General features: G+C 37.9%; 7 protein-coding genes across 7 annotated transcripts; all 7 read left to right on the top strand.

Moving 5' to 3' along the window:
* Positions 1-252: 252 nt before the first annotated feature.
* On the top strand, positions 253-2,259 carry TM35_000221920 (uncharacterized protein; the record flags this gene model as incomplete). Its single annotated transcript, XM_029027239.1, has 1 exon — positions 253-2,259. The coding sequence occupies one exon, from the start codon at positions 253-255 to the stop codon at positions 2,257-2,259; it is 2,007 nt and encodes a 668-aa protein (XP_028881459.1).
* Positions 2,260-2,619: 360 nt separating this feature from the next.
* Positions 2,620-3,939, top strand: TM35_000221930 (uncharacterized protein; the record flags this gene model as incomplete). The annotated part of the gene is made up of 1 exon (XM_029027240.1): positions 2,620-3,939. One exon carries the CDS (start codon positions 2,620-2,622, stop codon positions 3,937-3,939), a length of 1,320 nt encoding a protein of 439 aa, XP_028881460.1.
* Positions 3,940-4,725: 786 nt separating this feature from the next.
* Positions 4,726-7,638, top strand: TM35_000221940 (AIR9 protein; the record flags this gene model as incomplete). Its single annotated transcript, XM_029027241.1, has 1 exon — positions 4,726-7,638. One exon carries the CDS (start codon positions 4,726-4,728, stop codon positions 7,636-7,638), a length of 2,913 nt encoding a protein of 970 aa, XP_028881461.1.
* Positions 7,639-8,416: 778 nt separating this feature from the next.
* On the top strand, positions 8,417-10,486 carry TM35_000221950 (uncharacterized protein; the record flags this gene model as incomplete). The annotated part of the gene is made up of 1 exon (XM_029027242.1): positions 8,417-10,486. The coding sequence occupies one exon, from the start codon at positions 8,417-8,419 to the stop codon at positions 10,484-10,486; it is 2,070 nt and encodes a 689-aa protein (XP_028881462.1).
* A 522-nt stretch (positions 10,487-11,008) lies between these two features.
* TM35_000221960 (putative chaperone DNAJ protein) lies at positions 11,009-11,941 on the top strand (the record flags this gene model as incomplete). Its single annotated transcript, XM_029027243.1, has 1 exon — positions 11,009-11,941. One exon carries the CDS (start codon positions 11,009-11,011, stop codon positions 11,939-11,941), a length of 933 nt encoding a protein of 310 aa, XP_028881463.1.
* A 527-nt stretch (positions 11,942-12,468) lies between these two features.
* Positions 12,469-13,380, top strand: TM35_000221970 (protein phosphatase 2A catalytic subunit; the record flags this gene model as incomplete). The annotated part of the gene is made up of 1 exon (XM_029027244.1): positions 12,469-13,380. One exon carries the CDS (start codon positions 12,469-12,471, stop codon positions 13,378-13,380), a length of 912 nt encoding a protein of 303 aa, XP_028881464.1.
* A 2,002-nt stretch (positions 13,381-15,382) lies between these two features.
* On the top strand, positions 15,383-18,400 carry TM35_000221980 (pleckstrin domain-containing protein; the record flags this gene model as incomplete). Its single annotated transcript, XM_029027245.1, has 1 exon — positions 15,383-18,400. One exon carries the CDS (start codon positions 15,383-15,385, stop codon positions 18,398-18,400), a length of 3,018 nt encoding a protein of 1,005 aa, XP_028881465.1.
* Between the last annotated feature and the right edge of the window lie 727 nt (positions 18,401-19,127).

Below are 19,127 nucleotides of genomic sequence, written 5' to 3' on the forward strand. Positions count from 1 at the left end.
AAAAAAAAAAAAAAAAAAAAAAAAAAAAAAAAAAAAAAAAAAAAAAAAAAAAAAGAAAAATAAACAAAAAAAACGAGGGTATGAACAAAATTCTACTAGTAACGCATGATCGATCATTTTATTTATTGGTTTCGTGTCTTTTTATTTATTTTTACTTGTATTTTCTTGTTAATATATATGTTTTTTTTTTCTTTCTATTTTTTTTTTCTTTTTGATTTCTTTCTTACTTGTTTTAACCCTTCGCAGCTGCCAATGGAGGTTCTGGCAGTGAAACAAAACCAGAAAATTAGGAACGTATCTGACGTGCCAGAGCTTACTCACCAAGGTATCAGTATTTCATCAACAGAAATAAGAGAAGGAAAAGAAGAGAGAAAAAATCAGGATCAAAATCTGCAGGGAGATTCCTCTTTACTTATCACTGTAGGAGAAAATGCAACCTTGAAGGTCAAAAAGAGGTTGAGAAATTTGGCTGAGGATTTAAAGGAGCTTTGGAACACCAATACAAACCAAAAACGTGCCTTGGGTCTCTTGACTACTGATTGTTCACCTCCAGAAGTATTGATTACATTAGAAGATATTCTGGAGAAAGAAGAAGAAAAAGAAAACGAAGAAAAAGAGGTATCAACAACAATAAATGACAAAGCTGCAGTAACATTTTTCTCAAGTGATAGTGTGCCTTTTTGCCAGGTTTCAGCAGTCACAACAGCTACTGCCATCTCATCAGACTTTGAGACAAGAGAAAATAAATTACCGTGTCAACAGACTGTATGGAGTGTAAGTGAATTGCGTCCACAACAATCTAAAGATGAAATGCATTTATCTAGACTTGAACTTCTAAAACTTACTGGTGAGAAAGAGGAACTTCGTCGTCTGTTAGCTGAATCAAAGAATGATATTGATGATTTGAAATATCTATATGAGCAAAAGATTCATTTTCTTCAAGGAGAACTTAACACTTATCAGGGTATTTCTGTGAGACTTCACGAGCTGGAAAATACACGTAATATGGAGTGTATTTTAGCAGCAAGAAAACTTACACAATATGAAGAGGAGGTAACAACATTACGAAAATTACTTGTTTTATCGACAGAAAAAGAATTTTCATTACAATCTGAAAAGGAAGGTATGGAAGAGAGTACCATGTCACAAATAAGTTCTTTGGAAGATGCATTAGGAACTGCAGCAAAAATGAATGCTGTTTTATTGGAAAATGCGGAAAAACGAGATTTGGCGTATTCTCTTGCACTAAAAGAGATGGAAAACCTTCGAAAGAAAATGATGGAGGTAAGAAATGAAACAGTACGCCAAAAGGAAATATACGAAGAAAAGATTAAAAACATGGAAATTGAAATACGTTCATTACAATATTTTAAAGAAAATTTCTCAGATATGGGTAAAGGATTAATTGAGCATTCTTTGTATGAAAGTATGATGAAAAGTTATGAAGAAGAACTAAACAGGCTTCGGTCTTCTTTAAGTTATACAAATAACTTGGTACTTGACCTTAAACGGGAGAATACAATACTTTCTTCTAACCTAGAAAAAACAAATATATCTAAGTGTGATGCGTTTACTCAATGTGCTGTTATTACACAATCAAATGCCAGTGTGAATACTTCTACAGGGTTAAATTCTTCTGAAAGCACTTTACAAATAATCAAGCTGACGCGTGAGATTGATAATCTTACTAGAGAGCGTGATGAGTTGTACGAAAAGTTAGAAGCTGCAAAGCAGGCACATAATATAGAAAATGATTTTTTAACTGGAAAATTAATAAAGACAGAATCCGACCTTCAATTGTGCCAGTCGCAAATGAATTCACGAAAAGAGAAAAATAACTCACTGATAATGTGTGATAAAACTACACAGGTGACAGAATGTATTTTAAATACTGATTTGACTACAAGAGAGAAACTAATACAAGGTGATGTTAATGACACAGTAAAACATGAGGCCACTCTTATCGTTAATCTTTCTCCTCGTTTGAAAGAAAGAAGTGGAGGTATCGAATTCTGTTTGCCCAGTAAAGAATGCAATGTAGAGTCCCAAAATAAACTGCCTATTGAAGAAGTAGAAGATTCCCGAAAGTCCTTTTCTAAGAAATTAGAAAATCGAGAACCTCTTTATCATTCTCTTTGTCGAGGTCCAAATCATGACACTGAAGCTTGCCTTTGGTGCTCCAACAGAGTTAATAAATCATTGGGTGGTACTTTTGGAATTTCAAATTCGCATCAACCCCTCTCATCGATAAAGCGGTAACGACTGTCTAATAAGTGTACACTAGACATAGATTTATTTATTTATTTTTTTCAAAAGACAAAAAAAAATTATTTATGTCTATAATTATTGCTTTTATTCTTTTCTTGATTTTTATCCTTCTCCATTCCCATCAACTCTCCCTATAAAATACCCTGGACCATACAATATGATCTGGAGAACTCATTAAAAGGCATTTTCACATTATTATTATTATTATTATTATTATTATTTGTTTATTTTTTCATTTTTATTTTTTTTTAAATTATTATTCTTTCTTTGTTTTCTTTTTTTTTTGTTTTATTTATTTATGCATGACTTAGATTACAGCAAAACAAAACAAAAAACAAAACTCGATGAGATATGACCAACTCTTCTTTTTTTGGTTTTGATATCGATGTACCCGACGCGGTAAAGGGAGGTGTTATCGTTTGTCTTACTATTCTTGCAGGATTATCATCTGGACTATTGCTTTGTTTGTTTTCACTTGATACAAACCGTTTGAATGCCCTCATGCAAGGATCTAATACCGAAGATGCACGGAGGGCACGTCGTGTGATGATGCTATTACATAAGCCTAACTGGCTCTTGGTGACTCTTATCCTTTTGGAGGACGTGGCTGTGGAAATGATGCCTCTTGTATTTGATCTATTTCTAAACCCTATAGCGGCAATTTTCGTTTCTGTTGGGATTATATTGGTTTTTGGAGAGATTATACCACAGGCGATATTTGTTCGTTACGCATTACAGGTAAGTGCTGCGATGGCTTATGTGGTTTTATTTATGATGTGCTTGACATCACCTATTACATGGCCTATAGGAAAATTGTTAGATATTATTCTTGGTGACAAGGAAAAAGTTTTTTGGGGTCGTAGCGAATTGAAGGAACTTGTGCGCTTACAAGAAGAACTACAAAATGAAAAATGTGGTGAAGATATAATTACCTCATCTCAGAATGAACAATCTTCTTTAATGCCTCATGATCAAGATATTTCTCCTTTAGAAGCTAGTATTATTCTTGGCGCATTAAGTATGTCTGAAAGCACAGCTTTAGATGTTTTAAAACAAGATCTTAATTCTGTATATTGTTTACATCGTGATACTTTGGTAACGAAGGAGATTACTAAGACTATCTTTTTAAAGGGACTTCGTTTTATCGCTGTATACAATGATGTTGATGACTCAACAAGTGTTACACATGTACTCGAAACCAAGGTCCTTATATGCTTTGTATATCGAAAAGAAAAAGAGTCAGTACGTCTCTGTGATCTTCCTTTGCGTCCACTTTGTTGTTTTCCAGAAACGACCCTTTGCAGTGAACTATTTGAAAGTTTACACCACATGGTGGGTCAAGTTGCTGCTGTTGTAGGTGGGGAAGGTAAAATAATTGGTATAGTGACAATGCGAGACGTTGTGGAATTTATTCATAGAACCTCATTTAAAGGGGAAATGGATCCCAAAGCAGATGCACCTTTGCAAATGGCAAATTCATGGAGAAGGTTGCGTGAAGTCTGTGAAGAGAGCAATAGAAGTGTATTTCTCCGTGCGAATGGTGTGATGCCTCTTCGCCATACCTGGACTGCAGGAGGGGAAAAAGATAGTCATACTTCTTCTTGTCATTCCACACATTCCAACAGTCCATTGCTTCGGCCGAATAGTTCCCAAAACGCCTCTCTTTGTTAAACCCTTTCTATGGTTTTGGCGTAAGGTTTAACATTCCTTCGATGGAGGAGGAAATTCGTAAGAGCAGGAGACCAAATTTTCTTTTTTTTCATTTATTTCTTTCCCTCCCTTTAAAAGAAAAAAAAAAAAAAACAGTAGTAATAATAATAATAATAATAATAATAATTATTTATTTTACTTATTTTGTGACATATAGTGCGATAATTACGGTTCGTTAAACAGTGAAGAGCTTTTGTTTTTCTGCTTTTTTTTTTCTTCCTTCGTTCATAATACACGTAAATATGCGAGTTTATTAGTGTTTTTTTTTTTTTTTTTACGTCTCACCACTGCTGATACCACTATTATTATTTTAACTCTTTTTTTTTTGTCTTGTTTTTCTTTGGTCTTTTTTTCTTTCTTTTAAATTAGNTTTGTGACATATAGTGCGATAATTACGGTTCGTTAAACAGTGAAGAGCTTTTGTTTTTCTGCTTTTTTTTTTCTTCCTTCGTTCATAATACACGTTGTTCTCCTCTTTTATTAGTTTTTTTTTTTTTTTTTTTTTTCGTTATTCTTTATTACGTCTCACCACTGCTGATACCACTATTATTATTTTAACTCTTTTTTTTTTGTCTTGTTTTTCTTTGGTCTTTTTTTCTTTCTTTTAAATTAGGGTTACGACCAGAAAAAAAAAATTTCGTTTACCAAACAAGCAACACAACAAATAGAAACAAAAAGCGGGAAAAAAAAAGTGAACAAATACAAGGAAAAGAAAACCAACAAAACCTTTAATTTTTTTTTTATCAAATGACTGCGCTTGCTGTGCGGCGTGGCGGGAGGTTCACCAGCGTCAGGCCAACAGGCTTGACCTTGAACAAAAAGGGCCTCCGCAGTGTACGAGAAGTGACAGTGGAGAACTACAGCGCGGAGTATCTTTACCTACGTGAGAATGACCTTACAGAGTTCGACACTGAAGCTAATATGGAGAATCTCAAGGTACTTGATTTATCCATCAATGATATTGGTGGATCGGTGGATTTCTTGAGCAAGACTCCATTTCTGCGCCATCTCTACATGACAGGAAATAAGATTGAATCTCTACAAGGAATTTCAAACTTTTCTTGTTTGGAAACGGTATGCCTCAGTGACAATGCTATCAGCAGTTTCGAAGGTTTGGAGCGTCTCCCCAACTTGCGGGTTCTTTCTCTTAATTTTAACAGTATTTCATCCTTTGAGCACTACCCCAATCTTCCTTCATTGCACACCCTCAATCTTGTGGGGAACCCTGTGGCGGAAATTCCATCATACCGAAGCATGGCCATTGCCATCAATAATCCAAATCTCGTTTCTATAGATGGTAATCCTGTTCAGGGAGAAGAAAGAGCCGCTCTGGAACACTATCAAGGAAAGATTGTTTATTGTATTTGCGAAGGATTCATTGTTGAGGGTGATAACGTGGAAGAAGCCGCTGATGCGTTCCTACTTAAACTTCAACGTGTACGAGAAAAGGCCAGATACCTACAATTATGTTCTATTCGTCTTGCACCAGAGGATGAAACTTGTAATGTTCTTACAGAAGGTGTACCAGTTCGTTTAAGTTGCTGCATGCAAGATATTCGTCCATATCATCAGAGAACTGCTGATGCATTTCATTCACGTTATCTTATGCCTGTGGTTTTTAACGTTGCAGGTGATGCAACTGAAGTCTTTGTGGTTGGATCCATGAACAATTGGACTGACCCTATTGAACTGGATCGCTGTGAAGAAGATGGTAATGTTTACTTCCACACAACTCTCTATCTGCCAAAGGGAGATTATGAGTACCGATACATTGTCGATGGTACTGAAATTCTTCCTGAGACAAATGGTGTTTTGTCAAAGCACAAACAAGGATACTGTTACCTTCACAGGGTTACAGAATTGGAAGAATCCACTGATGACAGGGATACTATTTTACATATCCGTTGGATGAAAAGCACTCAGGGTAACCATTATGAAGTTATTGAAGATAACAATTCACTGGTGTACACACCAACTGCAGCGGATGTGGGTTGTTGCCTGCGTGCTGAGGTGCTTGCATATGTTGATGGACTCTTCTCTTTCTTGTACTTTGACATTTCTACTCCAATTGTCGCCGGTCCACCTACTTGCCCTCTTCTTGAGATTAAGGGTAACGCAGTGGAAGGTCATGTGCTAAGGGCAGAAGCAGACTATGTTGGTGGTCTTGAGGGTGATTCTTCCTTAAACTGGTACCGCATTACTCCTGATGGCGCGGAAATTCCTATTGATATCAATGATCCATGGGCTGGATACAAATTGACATGTGACGATATTGGTTGTTGCATCAAAGTAAAGTTCACTCCTGTTCGAAATGATTGGGTGGCAGGTGAACCTAAATCTGTTGTTACAGCACCTGTGGTGGCCGGTCCTCCAGAGTGTGAGTCCATTAAGATCATTGGAAGCCTTATTCAAGAGAGTGAACTGGAAGTAGAAGTGGTATACTCTGGTGGTGTGGAAGGAGAGAGTTACTATCAGTGGCTTCGCAAGGATGATAACTCAGAAGAGTACTTCCCTATTGAGGGTGAAAACTCCACACGATATGTTCCTACCCTTGAAGATGTTGGTAAATGTTTGGCTGTTGAATATACACCAGTAAACAAGGAAGGAGAAGAGGGTGAAACCTGTCGATGTGTTTTGGAAAAGCCTATTGAACCATCTGCACCAGAAATTCACAATCTCCGAATTGTTGGAGAATTGGTGGAGCAACACGTCTTGACACTTGAGTACGAATACACTGGTGGCCATTTTGGACCACATATGATTCAGTGGTTCCGTCGCGATCGTAACAAGCGCTTAACTAAGGTTGGTCGTCCGAACAGTGCGACACTTGCTCTCACAAAGCGTGAAGTAGACTGTACGATTGAGGTCGCAGTGACACCTGTACGGTTTGACGGTTTACAGGGACGAGCTGTAACGGCAAAGTCAGATGGTGTTGTCTCTGCTGGTGTTCCACAAACGAACTTTGTTAACGTTGTGGGAGAACCTGTTGTTGGTAATACCTTGGAACTTGAAGTGGATTACTTTGGTGGAGAACCTGGAGAGCCTATCATTGAGTGGGCTCGTGAGGACCCAGATACCGAGGCATTTGAGGTTATTGAGACAGGTGTACGCAGCTACAGAGTGCAGAAGGAGGATCAGGGTAAGATGATTCGCGTTACATATACACCAGTGCGTAAGGATGGTGTCCTTGGTGAAGCTAAAAGTCGCATTGTGCAGGTACCACGAGGGGATGCGGATGATGAAACTCCCTTGCCAGAACAGAGAAGCAACCGTCATGTGGATCCCAATGAGAATGCTCCATCCATGGATGCAGAAAGCGACCATCACGTGGAACAAAATGAGAATGATTCATCCATGGATTCAGAAAGCAGTAAGTATGCGGTGAAACCGGCAGAGGAGACAGATAAAGAGAAGAAGGAAGAGGAAAAGGAAGAGGAACATGAACTTGATCTTGAACAGGAACAAAAGAAAGAGGAGGAAACAGCAGAAGCACCAAAGACTGAAGAAGTCGTACCAGAAGTGGAGAAGAAAGAGGAGGATAAAGAAGAAGAACAGGAGAAGAAGGATAAGGAAACTGAAGAGGAGGGAGGAATTCATATTAACTTGGTTGCTACCCATGATTCAGACGAAGACTCTGAAAATGCTGAAAAGAAGAACTAATCAAAACCGAAGGAAATATATATATATATATATATATATATTTTTTTTCAAAAAAAAGCAACCATCACGAAAGCGGCATTCGGGTGGTATGACGTCTCTAGAGACTTAAGTATTCACTCTGTGTGACACTTTGTTTCGTCCGTGTATATGTATAAATGATGATGGACGTGTAGCAGAATGGAGGTACGGAGAACATGTTTCGTTTTTCTTTATTTTCATCATTCATTGAGGGGTATAACTCAAAATACAAAAAAAAAAAAGAACATGAGAATACATTAGAAGAAAAAGGGAGTAAAAACGATTCTGAGCGTTGTAGAAAGGGAGTGGAATGAAAGTAAGAAAGAAAAAAGAGAAAGAGAGGTTAAGAAAATGAATCATTTTTTTTGGATGAATTGTGCTCATCTTTTACTAGGATATTACGCGAAGGATAGTGATAAGCAAGGCGAATTCTGTTTCCTCTTATAATTTGTATCTTTTTTTCTTTCTTGCAAATGTAGCTGACATACTTTTCCTGTATTTGGTAAAAGAAACCAAAAAAAAAAAAAAATGCATTTGCTGAATATATTATTCTTATGTTTAATTATTTAATTATTTTACCCTCTGGAAAGAGGGGTTTTTCTTTTTTTTTTGTGTCTGAATACTTCTATTTTTCGTTCTCGTTTTAATTTGAAATATCTTGAGAATAGAATGCACAGTGTCTCTCTGAGTTAACTTCCTCGAGTGGGAGACATTTGTTGGTAGTACGTACAGTTGTAGCAGGTATTAACCTGTTAGCTTCATGCGTTCTTTTTGTCGACCGCTTCTCTTCAGAGCGCCTAGATCTATACCATCACACCAAGTTCTTACGGTATCACAACAAGAACAACAACAACAACAACAAGTACAAGAAGAGGAACAAGAGCATTATAAACATGTAGAAAAACAGTTGATTTCTCATGTAAAACCTCCAAAAATATCATTACGTGAAAAGATGGTATCACAGCTCAGTGATAAGGTATTTTCGAAAGGTAATGTACACCTTAAGAATGTTAATACCCTCTCTGCCTTACCAGAGGGATTACATTCATTTCCTGAAGTGTGTTTTATTGGAAAACCTAATGTTGGAAAATCATCAATTATATCGTGTTTGCTGCATAACCATAGATTAGGCCGTTCAGGTCGTACACGTGGAACCACACGGCTATTGCAATTTTTTAATGTTGGAGATGCTATGCTGTTGGTGGATACTCCTGGTTACGGTGGATGGAAAGGGCGACAACTCTCTCAAAATTTGGTTGAACGTGCAAGTGCTTTTGCTATTCTATTTCGCTATCTTGCTCTTCGTAAACGAGGTGCTTTAAAGAGATTATATTGGGTAATGGAGGCTGCAAAGGCAATTCAACCTAGAGACGAAGAAATTCTAGCTTTTTTACAGGAGGAACAAATACCTTTTTCCTTAATTCTTAATAAAATAGATCGATTTCATGGTGACAATGTGGCTCTCCAACGACAAATGGAAGATATATGGAAATTTGTGGGCAGTGATAAGGTTCCAACACTGGGTGTTAGATCTAATCCAAAGTTTCCAGAAAAATGTCTTAACATTACAGCTTTACAAAATGATATTACTTATTATTGTACACTGGACCTTGCTCGTACAGAAGACTTAACCTATAAAAAATTTAAGGAGTTAAGTTACTCACCTCCATCTGCAGATGAAATAACTGCAGTAGAAAGACGTTACCCTGTTGAATCCTTTATTGTACCGAGAGAGGATAATTTGTCATTGGAACGGTTTGTGTTAATGCATGAAGAAGCTAAGGCGAAAATTTTGGCGACATCTCCCAAAGCAGCATTTCTTTCAACAAAAGAAAAGGTTGCAAAACATTTATTGCATTGCTTTGATGATGATAATAATAGTAATAATAATAATGATGGAATTGATAAAAAAACACTTGGAAGTGTTGTAGATCTTGCACCATTGACTAAGGAATGTTCCTCGACACCGTTGACAATTGAGGCATCATCAACGATAAAAGCTACACCTCCTGCTTTTGTTTCTCCTTCTTCTTCTTCTGTGGCAAACTCCTCCAGGCGTTTCCGTGTTCGTGCATCACTTCGAGAATCACTTTATCATCGCCGTGAAGATGATTTTAATTTGGAGGAAAGGGATACAGCTACACCTGAGAAGTGTTCCGTACTCACTTCTCCAAAAGTTAGTAATGAAATTCCACTACCTTCTACTTGTAGTGATGATCAACTGTTGCCACTAGTCAGTACACCAGTGGCACCACAGCTTCCATTTACTCTTGACGATGACAGGGACACTGTACGTGCTATCAATGGTGTTCGTATACCAAAGAGTATGATTACAGCCTCTTTGGCACAGCTTCCCGCAACTCAAGAGGGCTCATTTGAGTACTTTGTGCAACATTCAGGCGCTCGAGGGTATGAAAGACTTTTAGAGGCAGAGGCTAAAGGACAACACACTTTTATAGAAGAAGGAGAGCATGCAAGTCTTTTTGAATCTGATGAATCTGCAACACTAAGGCCTCCAATGAGAAAAAGTGTGCGCAAGAAGCGGTTAGAAATGGTATTGGAAAAATATGTCTCACATGTGCGTAAACCACGTTCGTTGTATATGCAGGCAGAAGGTTACATGTGTCCATGGTTGGCTGGTGCTGGACAAACATCTCGGAGAGTTGTAGTGGGTATGGCATCTAGTCAGTCTTCTATGACTGGTGGCAGTAATAGTGGTGGTCTTATGAAAGGATTAAAGCGCACTGGGTTTGGCGGTAAGAGTTACTCTGCATACACTATGAAAAACCGTGGACGAGCGACGAAGAAGACAGGGAGTTGGGCAGCATAGCTTGTGTGTGTATGTGTGTGTTTTGCCTCTCCCTCTCCCTATCCCATTTCTTCGTGACGGGGGATGGGGAAAAGGGGTGAGGGGGCAGTACAAGTACAAGTTAAATGCCAAAAGGGAATACCAAGAAAAAAGAGGAGAGAGAACACAAAAATGAAGACATGTCAGAAGATGGAAAAAAAAAAAAACAAAGTAAGAATATGGAATACTGTTTTTTTTTCCTTCCAAATAAAGGAAAAAAAAACTAATGATACAAGACCCCATCCTGTTTTTTTATTTTTATTTTATTTTTTTTTCTTTCTTTTTTCTTTTCTTCCGAACACATTATTACCTACACAGGAGTTCCATAAGGAAGCAGCCGACAGGCATTTATATTTATATTTATATATATATATAATCTGAGAATAAGGAAGAAAAAACAATTAAAGAATCAACGAAGCAGAGGAAATACATACATCAACATCGACTGAAGCGGTTAATACACAATCAATCACTTGCGCGTACAGGGTGAGATAGAGAGTGGAAATGGGCTCGGATATATTTGAACTGAGAGGGAACAGTGCTCTCTATGATGTGCTGGGTGTACCCAAGTGCGCAACGGATGCTGAAATCCGCCGTGCATACTACAAATTGGCCGTATTATACCATCCAGATAAAAACCCCGATGGTGTGGAATTTTTTAAAGAGATCAGTTTCGCTCACAGTATTTTATCTGATCCAGCACAACGTCAATTGTACGATAGTCAGAGACTTCGGACACACATTGAAGGACAGGCACGAGCATATGATCCAATGATGGATCCGAATGTTGAACTTACGGCGGAAGAACTACGCAAGTTTGTAGAACGTAAACGCATGGAGGAAGAAGCTAAACAAAAGGACAGAAGTGAATTTGAGAAGCGACGTGAAGAAGAAATGCGGCGACGCGCAGAGTATGATGCCCAAAATCCCTCCTTCAAGGAGGAATACGAACGAATGCGCGCTCTCATGAGGGAAAATGCTTCTGAGCAGGCTTCTGTATTATTGAAGCACCGACAACCTACCACCGCTGAGTTAATGCAACGTTTGGAGAGGAAACAACAAGAGGAAAAAAATGTATACCAGTCACCATCCACCACAGGAACAAACAATATTGCTGGTAAGGTAGGTATGGGGAGGACAGCATCTAATTCTGTTAAGTGGAGTATGATGCAAGAATTCCGTGTTCGTCACAATGGTGAAACACCGGCACCTGGTACTATAACAGTGAATACTGAATCTAATAACTTGAGTACTCGTTTGTCCTTTGTAACAGAGATGGATAAAAATTCTTACAGCTGCGATGTGGAGAGACGTATTGACAAATATGCTAATTTTGATTACCGCAGTTTTGTTGAGAAGGGGGTTGTTGACAACTGCGGTGTTCTTGATGATGCTATACTTGCTGATGCACTGGGCCATTATGACCGCAGAAGGTGAACCTGTGAAAACCAAGATATACTAAAAAAAAAAAAAAAATTACACACAAATATAGATCTACACACACACACAAGTACACTGGAGCATGGAATTATATGTTTAAAAGTTCGTCTGTTACTTTATCATTTGACGCAATTTTTTTTTGTTTTTTTTTCACTTTGTGTATATAAGAGGTTGTTTACTCTTTTTCTATTCCTCCTCTTTTTCTTTTTTTTTGCTGTTTCTTTTTTTTTTTCTTGTGTGGTCTCATGTTTGATGAGCCAGAGTTTTTCTTATATACAATTATCTAGTTCGTACTGGTGGCATTACTAGTGCTGCTATCGCTATTTCTACGATTGGTTCTACCAGAATCAGAACAACCATAATAATCCAACAAGAATAACAAATACACTTATTATTGATATTATTACTCTCTGGAAATATGTGGCTTTTTTCTTTTTTCTTTTTTTTTTTTCTTTTTCTTTTGCTTCTACTTCAAAGAATAAGGTTTTAGAATTAAACCAACTCTTAGTGAGAATAAACGGCTTATGGATTCAATTGATCAGTTTCTGGAAACTGTCAGCAAGGGGATGTGTCCCCGAGAAGCTGAGGTGATGAAGTTGTGCACCAGAGCCCGTGTCATCCTTGATGCAGAATCCAACACCCACGTTATACGTGCCCCATGTACTATTGTTGGTGATATTCATGCTCAATTTTTTGATTTGATTGAGATGTTCCGTGTGGGTGGGGATGTTCCTGATGTAAACTACGTTTTCATGGGTGACTATGTAGATCGTGGACACCATGGAGTAGAGACTTTTCTACTTCTCCTTGCCCTTAAGGTAAAATATACCAATCGTGTGGCACTCCTGCGTGGAAACCATGAATCACGCCAAATTACACAAGTATACGGTTTTTACGATGAATGTTTACGCAAATATGGCAGTGTCAATGTTTGGCGCTATTGCACAGATGTTTTTGACCTTCTTCCACTTGTATGTGTGGTGGAGGAGAAGATCTTGTGCGTGCATGCGGGTCTCTCGCCTATGATCTCCACTGTCAGTCAGATGGAGGCGATTGAGCGGCGCTGCGAGGTCCCGCATGAGGGGGCGATGTGTGATCTTCTCTGGTCGGACCCGGAGGAGATCGACGGCTGGGGCCTCTCCCCCCGAGGTGCCGGCTATCTCTACGGCGAGGAGGTCGTCCGCAACTTCCTTGAGACCAACAAGCTAGAGCTCCTCTGCCGATCTCATCAACTGGTTATGGAGGGGTACAGAGTGATGTTCGGCGATACTCTCGTGACAGTATGGTCAGCACCAAATTACTGCTATCGCTGCCAAAACGTGGCGTCGATATTAGAATTAGATGAACACCTCAATAAAAACTTTAAACTTTTTGAGGCAGCACCAGATGAGGCACGAGAACAGGCAAAGACCACAATGCCAGAGTATTTCTTGTAAGCGTTAAGTATAATGGTAATAGTGTATTGGCGGTGATGAGGTTTGACGATGATAGCGGCTATAGTGACGGTATTTACAGAATCTCTTTTGCTAAGGTAGAATATTCAACAACAGTGGTCATGAAGGCAAGTCAAAAAAGGAAAAGTAAAAGAAGAAAGAAAAAAAAAGGCAATTCCGATTGAAAAAAAAAAATCTTTCTATACAACTAATGTATTGCAAAAAATGGGCATATGTTCTTTTTTGTTTTTTTTTGCCTCTGGGAGTTTCTACTCAGAACCATTTGTTTCGTAGCTTCAGTACGGTTTTTCTTCTATCCGATGTTTTTTTTATTATTATTTCGGCGTCGATATACATACTTTTTCCTCGTTACTTCATTTTGTATCATTGCTATTCTTTAAAAAAAAAAAAGAAAAAAAGAAGAAAGTATACCCTTTCTCCGTATTTGTATTTACTCTACTCGTTTTTCCATCTTCTTGCCCATGGAGTGTGTCGTGGGCCTTGTCGGAGGTGCCGATGTTATTATCTCCATATGGGCAGGTAGAGTAAGAGAAAGAAAAGAAGAAGGAAAAATACGGTGTAATGAGCTAGAAGTAAGATAGAAAATGGTGAAAAGAAGTGAGGAATCAATAAAGAAAGAATTATTTGGATATTAGTGAGTAATATGTGATTAAATTAATGTGTTCTGCCAGATGTTTCCTTCTTTCGAATGACAGAGAATGTATTGTATGACATAGCATAAGGGGAAAAGAATGTACACACTTATTCACATACTCGTAATGAGTTATATACGTAAAGAGTGGTAGATGCGAGAAAAAGTAAGTGGAAGAGTGTGTCTATGGGGATGACTGAAAAGAAAGAAAAAACGAAGGAAAAACGAAGAGAATGAAAGAAAAAAAAAAGAAAGTAATATGTATATATATATATATATATATATATATATAGCAGGGAGAAGAAAAGAATTTAATATTGATGGACATTAATGCTACGTGCGTTGTGCAATTCCTTAACCGTACTGTGTAATGACATATCAATCAATCTTCTTTCCTCTCACCTTTTCGTATTTAATATTGATGTTGAGTCTGCTACTTCATCATTATCTTTTTTTTTAAAATTTCATTCCTTTGATTTCCTAACCCATACAAGCATACATGCATGTACGCATGTATGCTTGTATGTGTTTGTGTTTGTACATGGGTATAACTGAGTTTTTTTCTTTTCTTTCTTGTACCTAAACGCATCCTCCACCTCTGAGGCAAGTATGACTGCAAATATTAAGGTGGGTTCCACATTCATGTTTTTACACTTTTTGTAGAAATAAGAGATGGCGCAGTTATTCAGTAGAAACAATAACTTAAAAAAAAAAAAAAAAACACCCGCACACACATACAAGAGACAAGACTGAGAGTGTGAAGAAGAAGAAGAAAAAAGAAAGGCTGATGTTAACGGATACGAAATAAAAACAAGAAGAATTTTTTTTTTTTTTTGCCATGCATGTCCCTAGAAAAAGAAGGCAAAAGGAATGTGTTTGTATGAAAGAATAGCCAAAACAGCATTTCATCGGTTTACATTTGCCTTCCCACCTCTAATTTGGTGTTTTTTTTTCTACATATTTCCGTTATATATTTTTATTTATATAGTGCTAACTGAACGACGGAGAGTCGAGAAAAACAAAACTAGAAAAGAGGAAAAAATTTCTCATCTCTACAACTTACTTTTTTTCTTTGTGCTTTTCCTTTATACAGTGTTTTTCTTTTTATTATTATTCTTTCCTTACACCCCAATGCTGCACCATGTTACCTTTCCTACTCTGTATTTTAATTACTATTATTTTCTATTTCGTTTCCTTTTGGTTCATTAGGCAGGACTCACACTGGTCCTAAGACCAAAACACAGGAAGAGAATTAATTATACACGCATATATATATATATATATATATATATATATATATCAACTTTTGAATAGGTCTTTTCTGTGCGTTCGGCTCTGTTTTTATTCTAACTAATGTCAGGCATTGGCGCTGACGTCGTGCCGGTTCTCTCTTCTGCAGGGGCGGAAACCCACAGCGAGAAGGTTCAAGAAGAGGCGTCGACGAACACGGAAGACAACCATAGGACGCCTCTGGCGCCAGAAGAAAAAATAGAGACTGCGTGCGTTTCTATTCCATCCCATTCTACAGTTGGGGGAGAAAAAATGTGTGATAAACCAACTACTGCTCTCGGAGAGGCTAAAAATGATGAACCCACTGCTGTTAATGAACCAAACACAGCTGATATACCAATTACTGTTGTGGGAGAAGCTAAAAATGATGAATCAAGTAATCCAGGAGCTAAGGTTGAAGAGAGTAGTATAAATAAAGCAAAGGGTTCGGAGTTGCCATCAGAGATTGGCAGTGGTGAAAAGCTTCAGTCAGATTTACATAGCAATCCTTTGCAAGAGGGATCATCAATAGCGTTAAAGCCGCATGGGGAAGTTAAGGAAAATACTGAGAAGGTGAAAGAATCAGAATTTGCAGAGGATCATTCTCAAGGCCCAACTCTTCAAGATTCTTCATTCTCACAATCTGTGAAGGATTCATCTAATACAGTTGAAGGTAAAAGTTCAACTGACGCATCAAATCTCCGTGATGTGGATCAGCAACTACAAGGATTGGGTAAAATGGGATATGGGAGTGTTTTAACTCGATATCTTACTATGGGTTCTGTTGTGGATTCGCATTCTCTCGGGAATAGTACAACTTCTGTTTTATTGGATGACAAACACCAACATGTAGATCCTCATTTACGTGATTCATTACTTCAAGCTGCTAAACATATGTATTCCAGACAACGTTATCCGAATAAACAAATATTTCGTCGTAAACTTGTTTTACTGGGTCATCAGGAAGTGGGGAAGACATCCCTTCGTAAGTGTTTTGAATCTGAGCCATATTTCTTTAAAAGACTTCCAGATGTAAAGACGACAACTGGAGTGGAAGTACGCATTCAAAGTGTTCGTGTTGGTAATGATCACGTTCAACTTGTCTTTTCTGATTTTGCTGGTCAAGAAGCGTATCATTCAAACTCACTATTTCTTACTGATCGATCTATTTTTCTCTTAGTGTGGAAGATATCAGCAGTGGAACAGGATTTCCAGAGTTCAGGTATCAGTGCCAGTGAAGAACAACGGTTGTATAAGTGGATTGCAGAAGTATACGCCAAATATCCACGAGCAAAAGTAGCTCTTGTGGCTACACATCTTGATGAACTTCGAGTTCAAGGACAACGTAGTGTAGAGAGAATACTCTCAAAAGTAGAGGATAAAATTATGGGATTTATGCGACGTATTGCAGTTGTAGATCCCAATACTGGTTTACCAATTACTAACGAAATTATAGGCAATTTTGCTGTGTCGTGTAAAGGTCGTTACCTCATTGCGGCTGGAGGATTACGACATTTATCTGGAGGAAAAATAAGTGCTTTACTTCATTTCTTTGCTGAGGTAGCCCACAAAGAGTGTGTAGAGGATATTGATTTTCCTTCAGCTGGTATACCTGGGAGACACATTCGATTAATAGATGAAGTAACTGAAAAGAAAAAACGATTTCCACAAAAAATACTAATGCCATTAGGAGAATTCGTACATTCTGCAGTTCAATTTGGTGTAGAATCCGATACAGAACTTCTTCAAATTGCTCGTCTAATGCAAAGTTGGAATATGATTTATCTTTTTAATTCATACCGTTTATCAGAGAATACATTTATAATATTGCATCCTTTATGGTTAAGTCGTCTTGCTGCGGCGTTATTTTCATACGCTCACGTACTTCATACACCACTACACCTTCGCAGTATTATAGGAGGTCTTGAATATACTGTAAGTCAAGCAGAAGCTGCAGATATGCATCTCATGAGTAAAGGTTTCCTTCGATGGCCATTGGTTCGTATTCTTTTTCGTCTTCCTTTACAAGATGCCTTGGGTCGAGAACCGGATGATTCAGATTTTAAAATGGCTATGCAACTTCTCACTGCTCTCAATTTACTTTATCCTGTGGATGTACCATGTGATGAATTAGCTATACTGCAAGAGGAAACACCTATAGATCCTGAACAAGGACATCCTATTCTTAATGAACATAAAGTTATACGTTACTTTGTACCAAGTCTCTCTCCTTATGATGCTCCAAATAGTCTAAAAAAACTTTCTCCAATTCTTTTTAATCGTGGAGCGAAAGTAATGTTTGAGTTTAATCTTCTCCCAAATGAAATGTGGTGGCGTTTGCAAGCACAACTTCACCAATATCTTCAAGTTATTGTTCTTCATGAACCACATAGTGTTTTAGCAGAGGAAAAGGATGAAAACGTATTAGATGACTACCGTCTTTTTGAAGCCGATGATGAACATAATCGTTGGAATGATGCCATGTGGCTCCGTGGTGATAACTGCCGCGTTTTCTTATATCGTGAAGGCCTTCACGCGATCCGCATCTTCTCCACTGAAACCGAATCACGAGGAGCTGAGGAAGTACTGGAAGTGATTGAGCGACTCATGACAGATCTCCTGGAGGAATATCAAGGAGTACAGCGGACGGTGCGAGTGGCGTGTCCGGTGCCAAGTTGTGATGGTTGGTTGGCGGCCAGTGATGTCGCCGCAGGGACTACAGTGACTTGTCCATCTTGTAAAGAAGTTATTGAGAGTAAAGATATTCTCGCATCCGGCCTTGGGTCGCGTGGTTCACGTCAATTTAGTGACTCTCTCTTAAAGGAAGCGGGTGAATTGCTTTACTTGTCGCTAAATCGTCGTGGGTGTTTGCAAGTGTGTGAGTACCTTGGAATTCCCTGCCGAGTCCCTGATAAGATGGAAGTATCAAATACAGATAATGAGATGAATACACCAATGGATCAACATTTGGATTACGCCTACGCTTTGGATAAAGTCGTGCGTGTGGCGTTACTGCGTCATTTACGTGAACGTGTGGAAGAAGAGGCACGAAGACGGCGGATGTTAGAGCACGCACCAGCTGCATTCCACCTATCGTACTAAACGAGAGAGAAATCTTTTCTCTGTTCTTTCTTTTTTTTTTTGTTTTTGCTTATTTCAGTTTTTTCTGCGTCTCTAAAAAAAGAGGGCAAGTAAGTAGGATTATTATATATATATATTTATATTTGGGTATTTATGTGAGGTGTGGAGTGAGAGTGTATCACACTGGTACCGCATAAAGAACAACGAACATAGGAAATGAAGAGGGAAACAGAACGAAAAATAATTCCTACATGCATCCCTCCTTCAATTCTCATTTACTGCGTCTATTTATCTATCTATTTCTCTATATTTCTCATTACCTTTCTTTTTTTTTTTATTTAAAGTTTTTTTTTTCTATTTTTGCTCGAGTTGACAGTATTGTTTCTCTGAATGAACTGAAACAACCTTCTAGGCTTGACGGCCTAATCTTTTTTTTCTCTCTTTTTCCATCTTTGTTTTTTAATTCTTGTTACTCTGTTCCTTTTTTTGTTTCTTTTTTGTCTTGGTCTCGCTCTTCTTATTTCTTTGTATATTTATTTATTTCTCTCTTTCTATCTTTATCTATCTGACTCTCTGCTATCCATCCTTTCATTACAAAAATGAAAAAAAAAAAACAAAAAAAACCAAACTCACCAATTAGAGGTCACACCCACACCCACACAGAAACAGAAAATGTTCCTTAACAAAAAAAAAAAAAAAAGAATAATGGAACGAAAGAAAAACCAAGAAAAAAAAAACGTAATGGTGC

This window comes from Trypanosoma theileri (assembly GCF_002087225.1).
Source record: "Trypanosoma theileri isolate Edinburgh chromosome Unknown TM35_Tth_22_V1, whole genome shotgun sequence".
NCBI classification, from domain to species: Eukaryota; Euglenozoa; class Kinetoplastea; order Trypanosomatida; family Trypanosomatidae; genus Trypanosoma; species Trypanosoma theileri.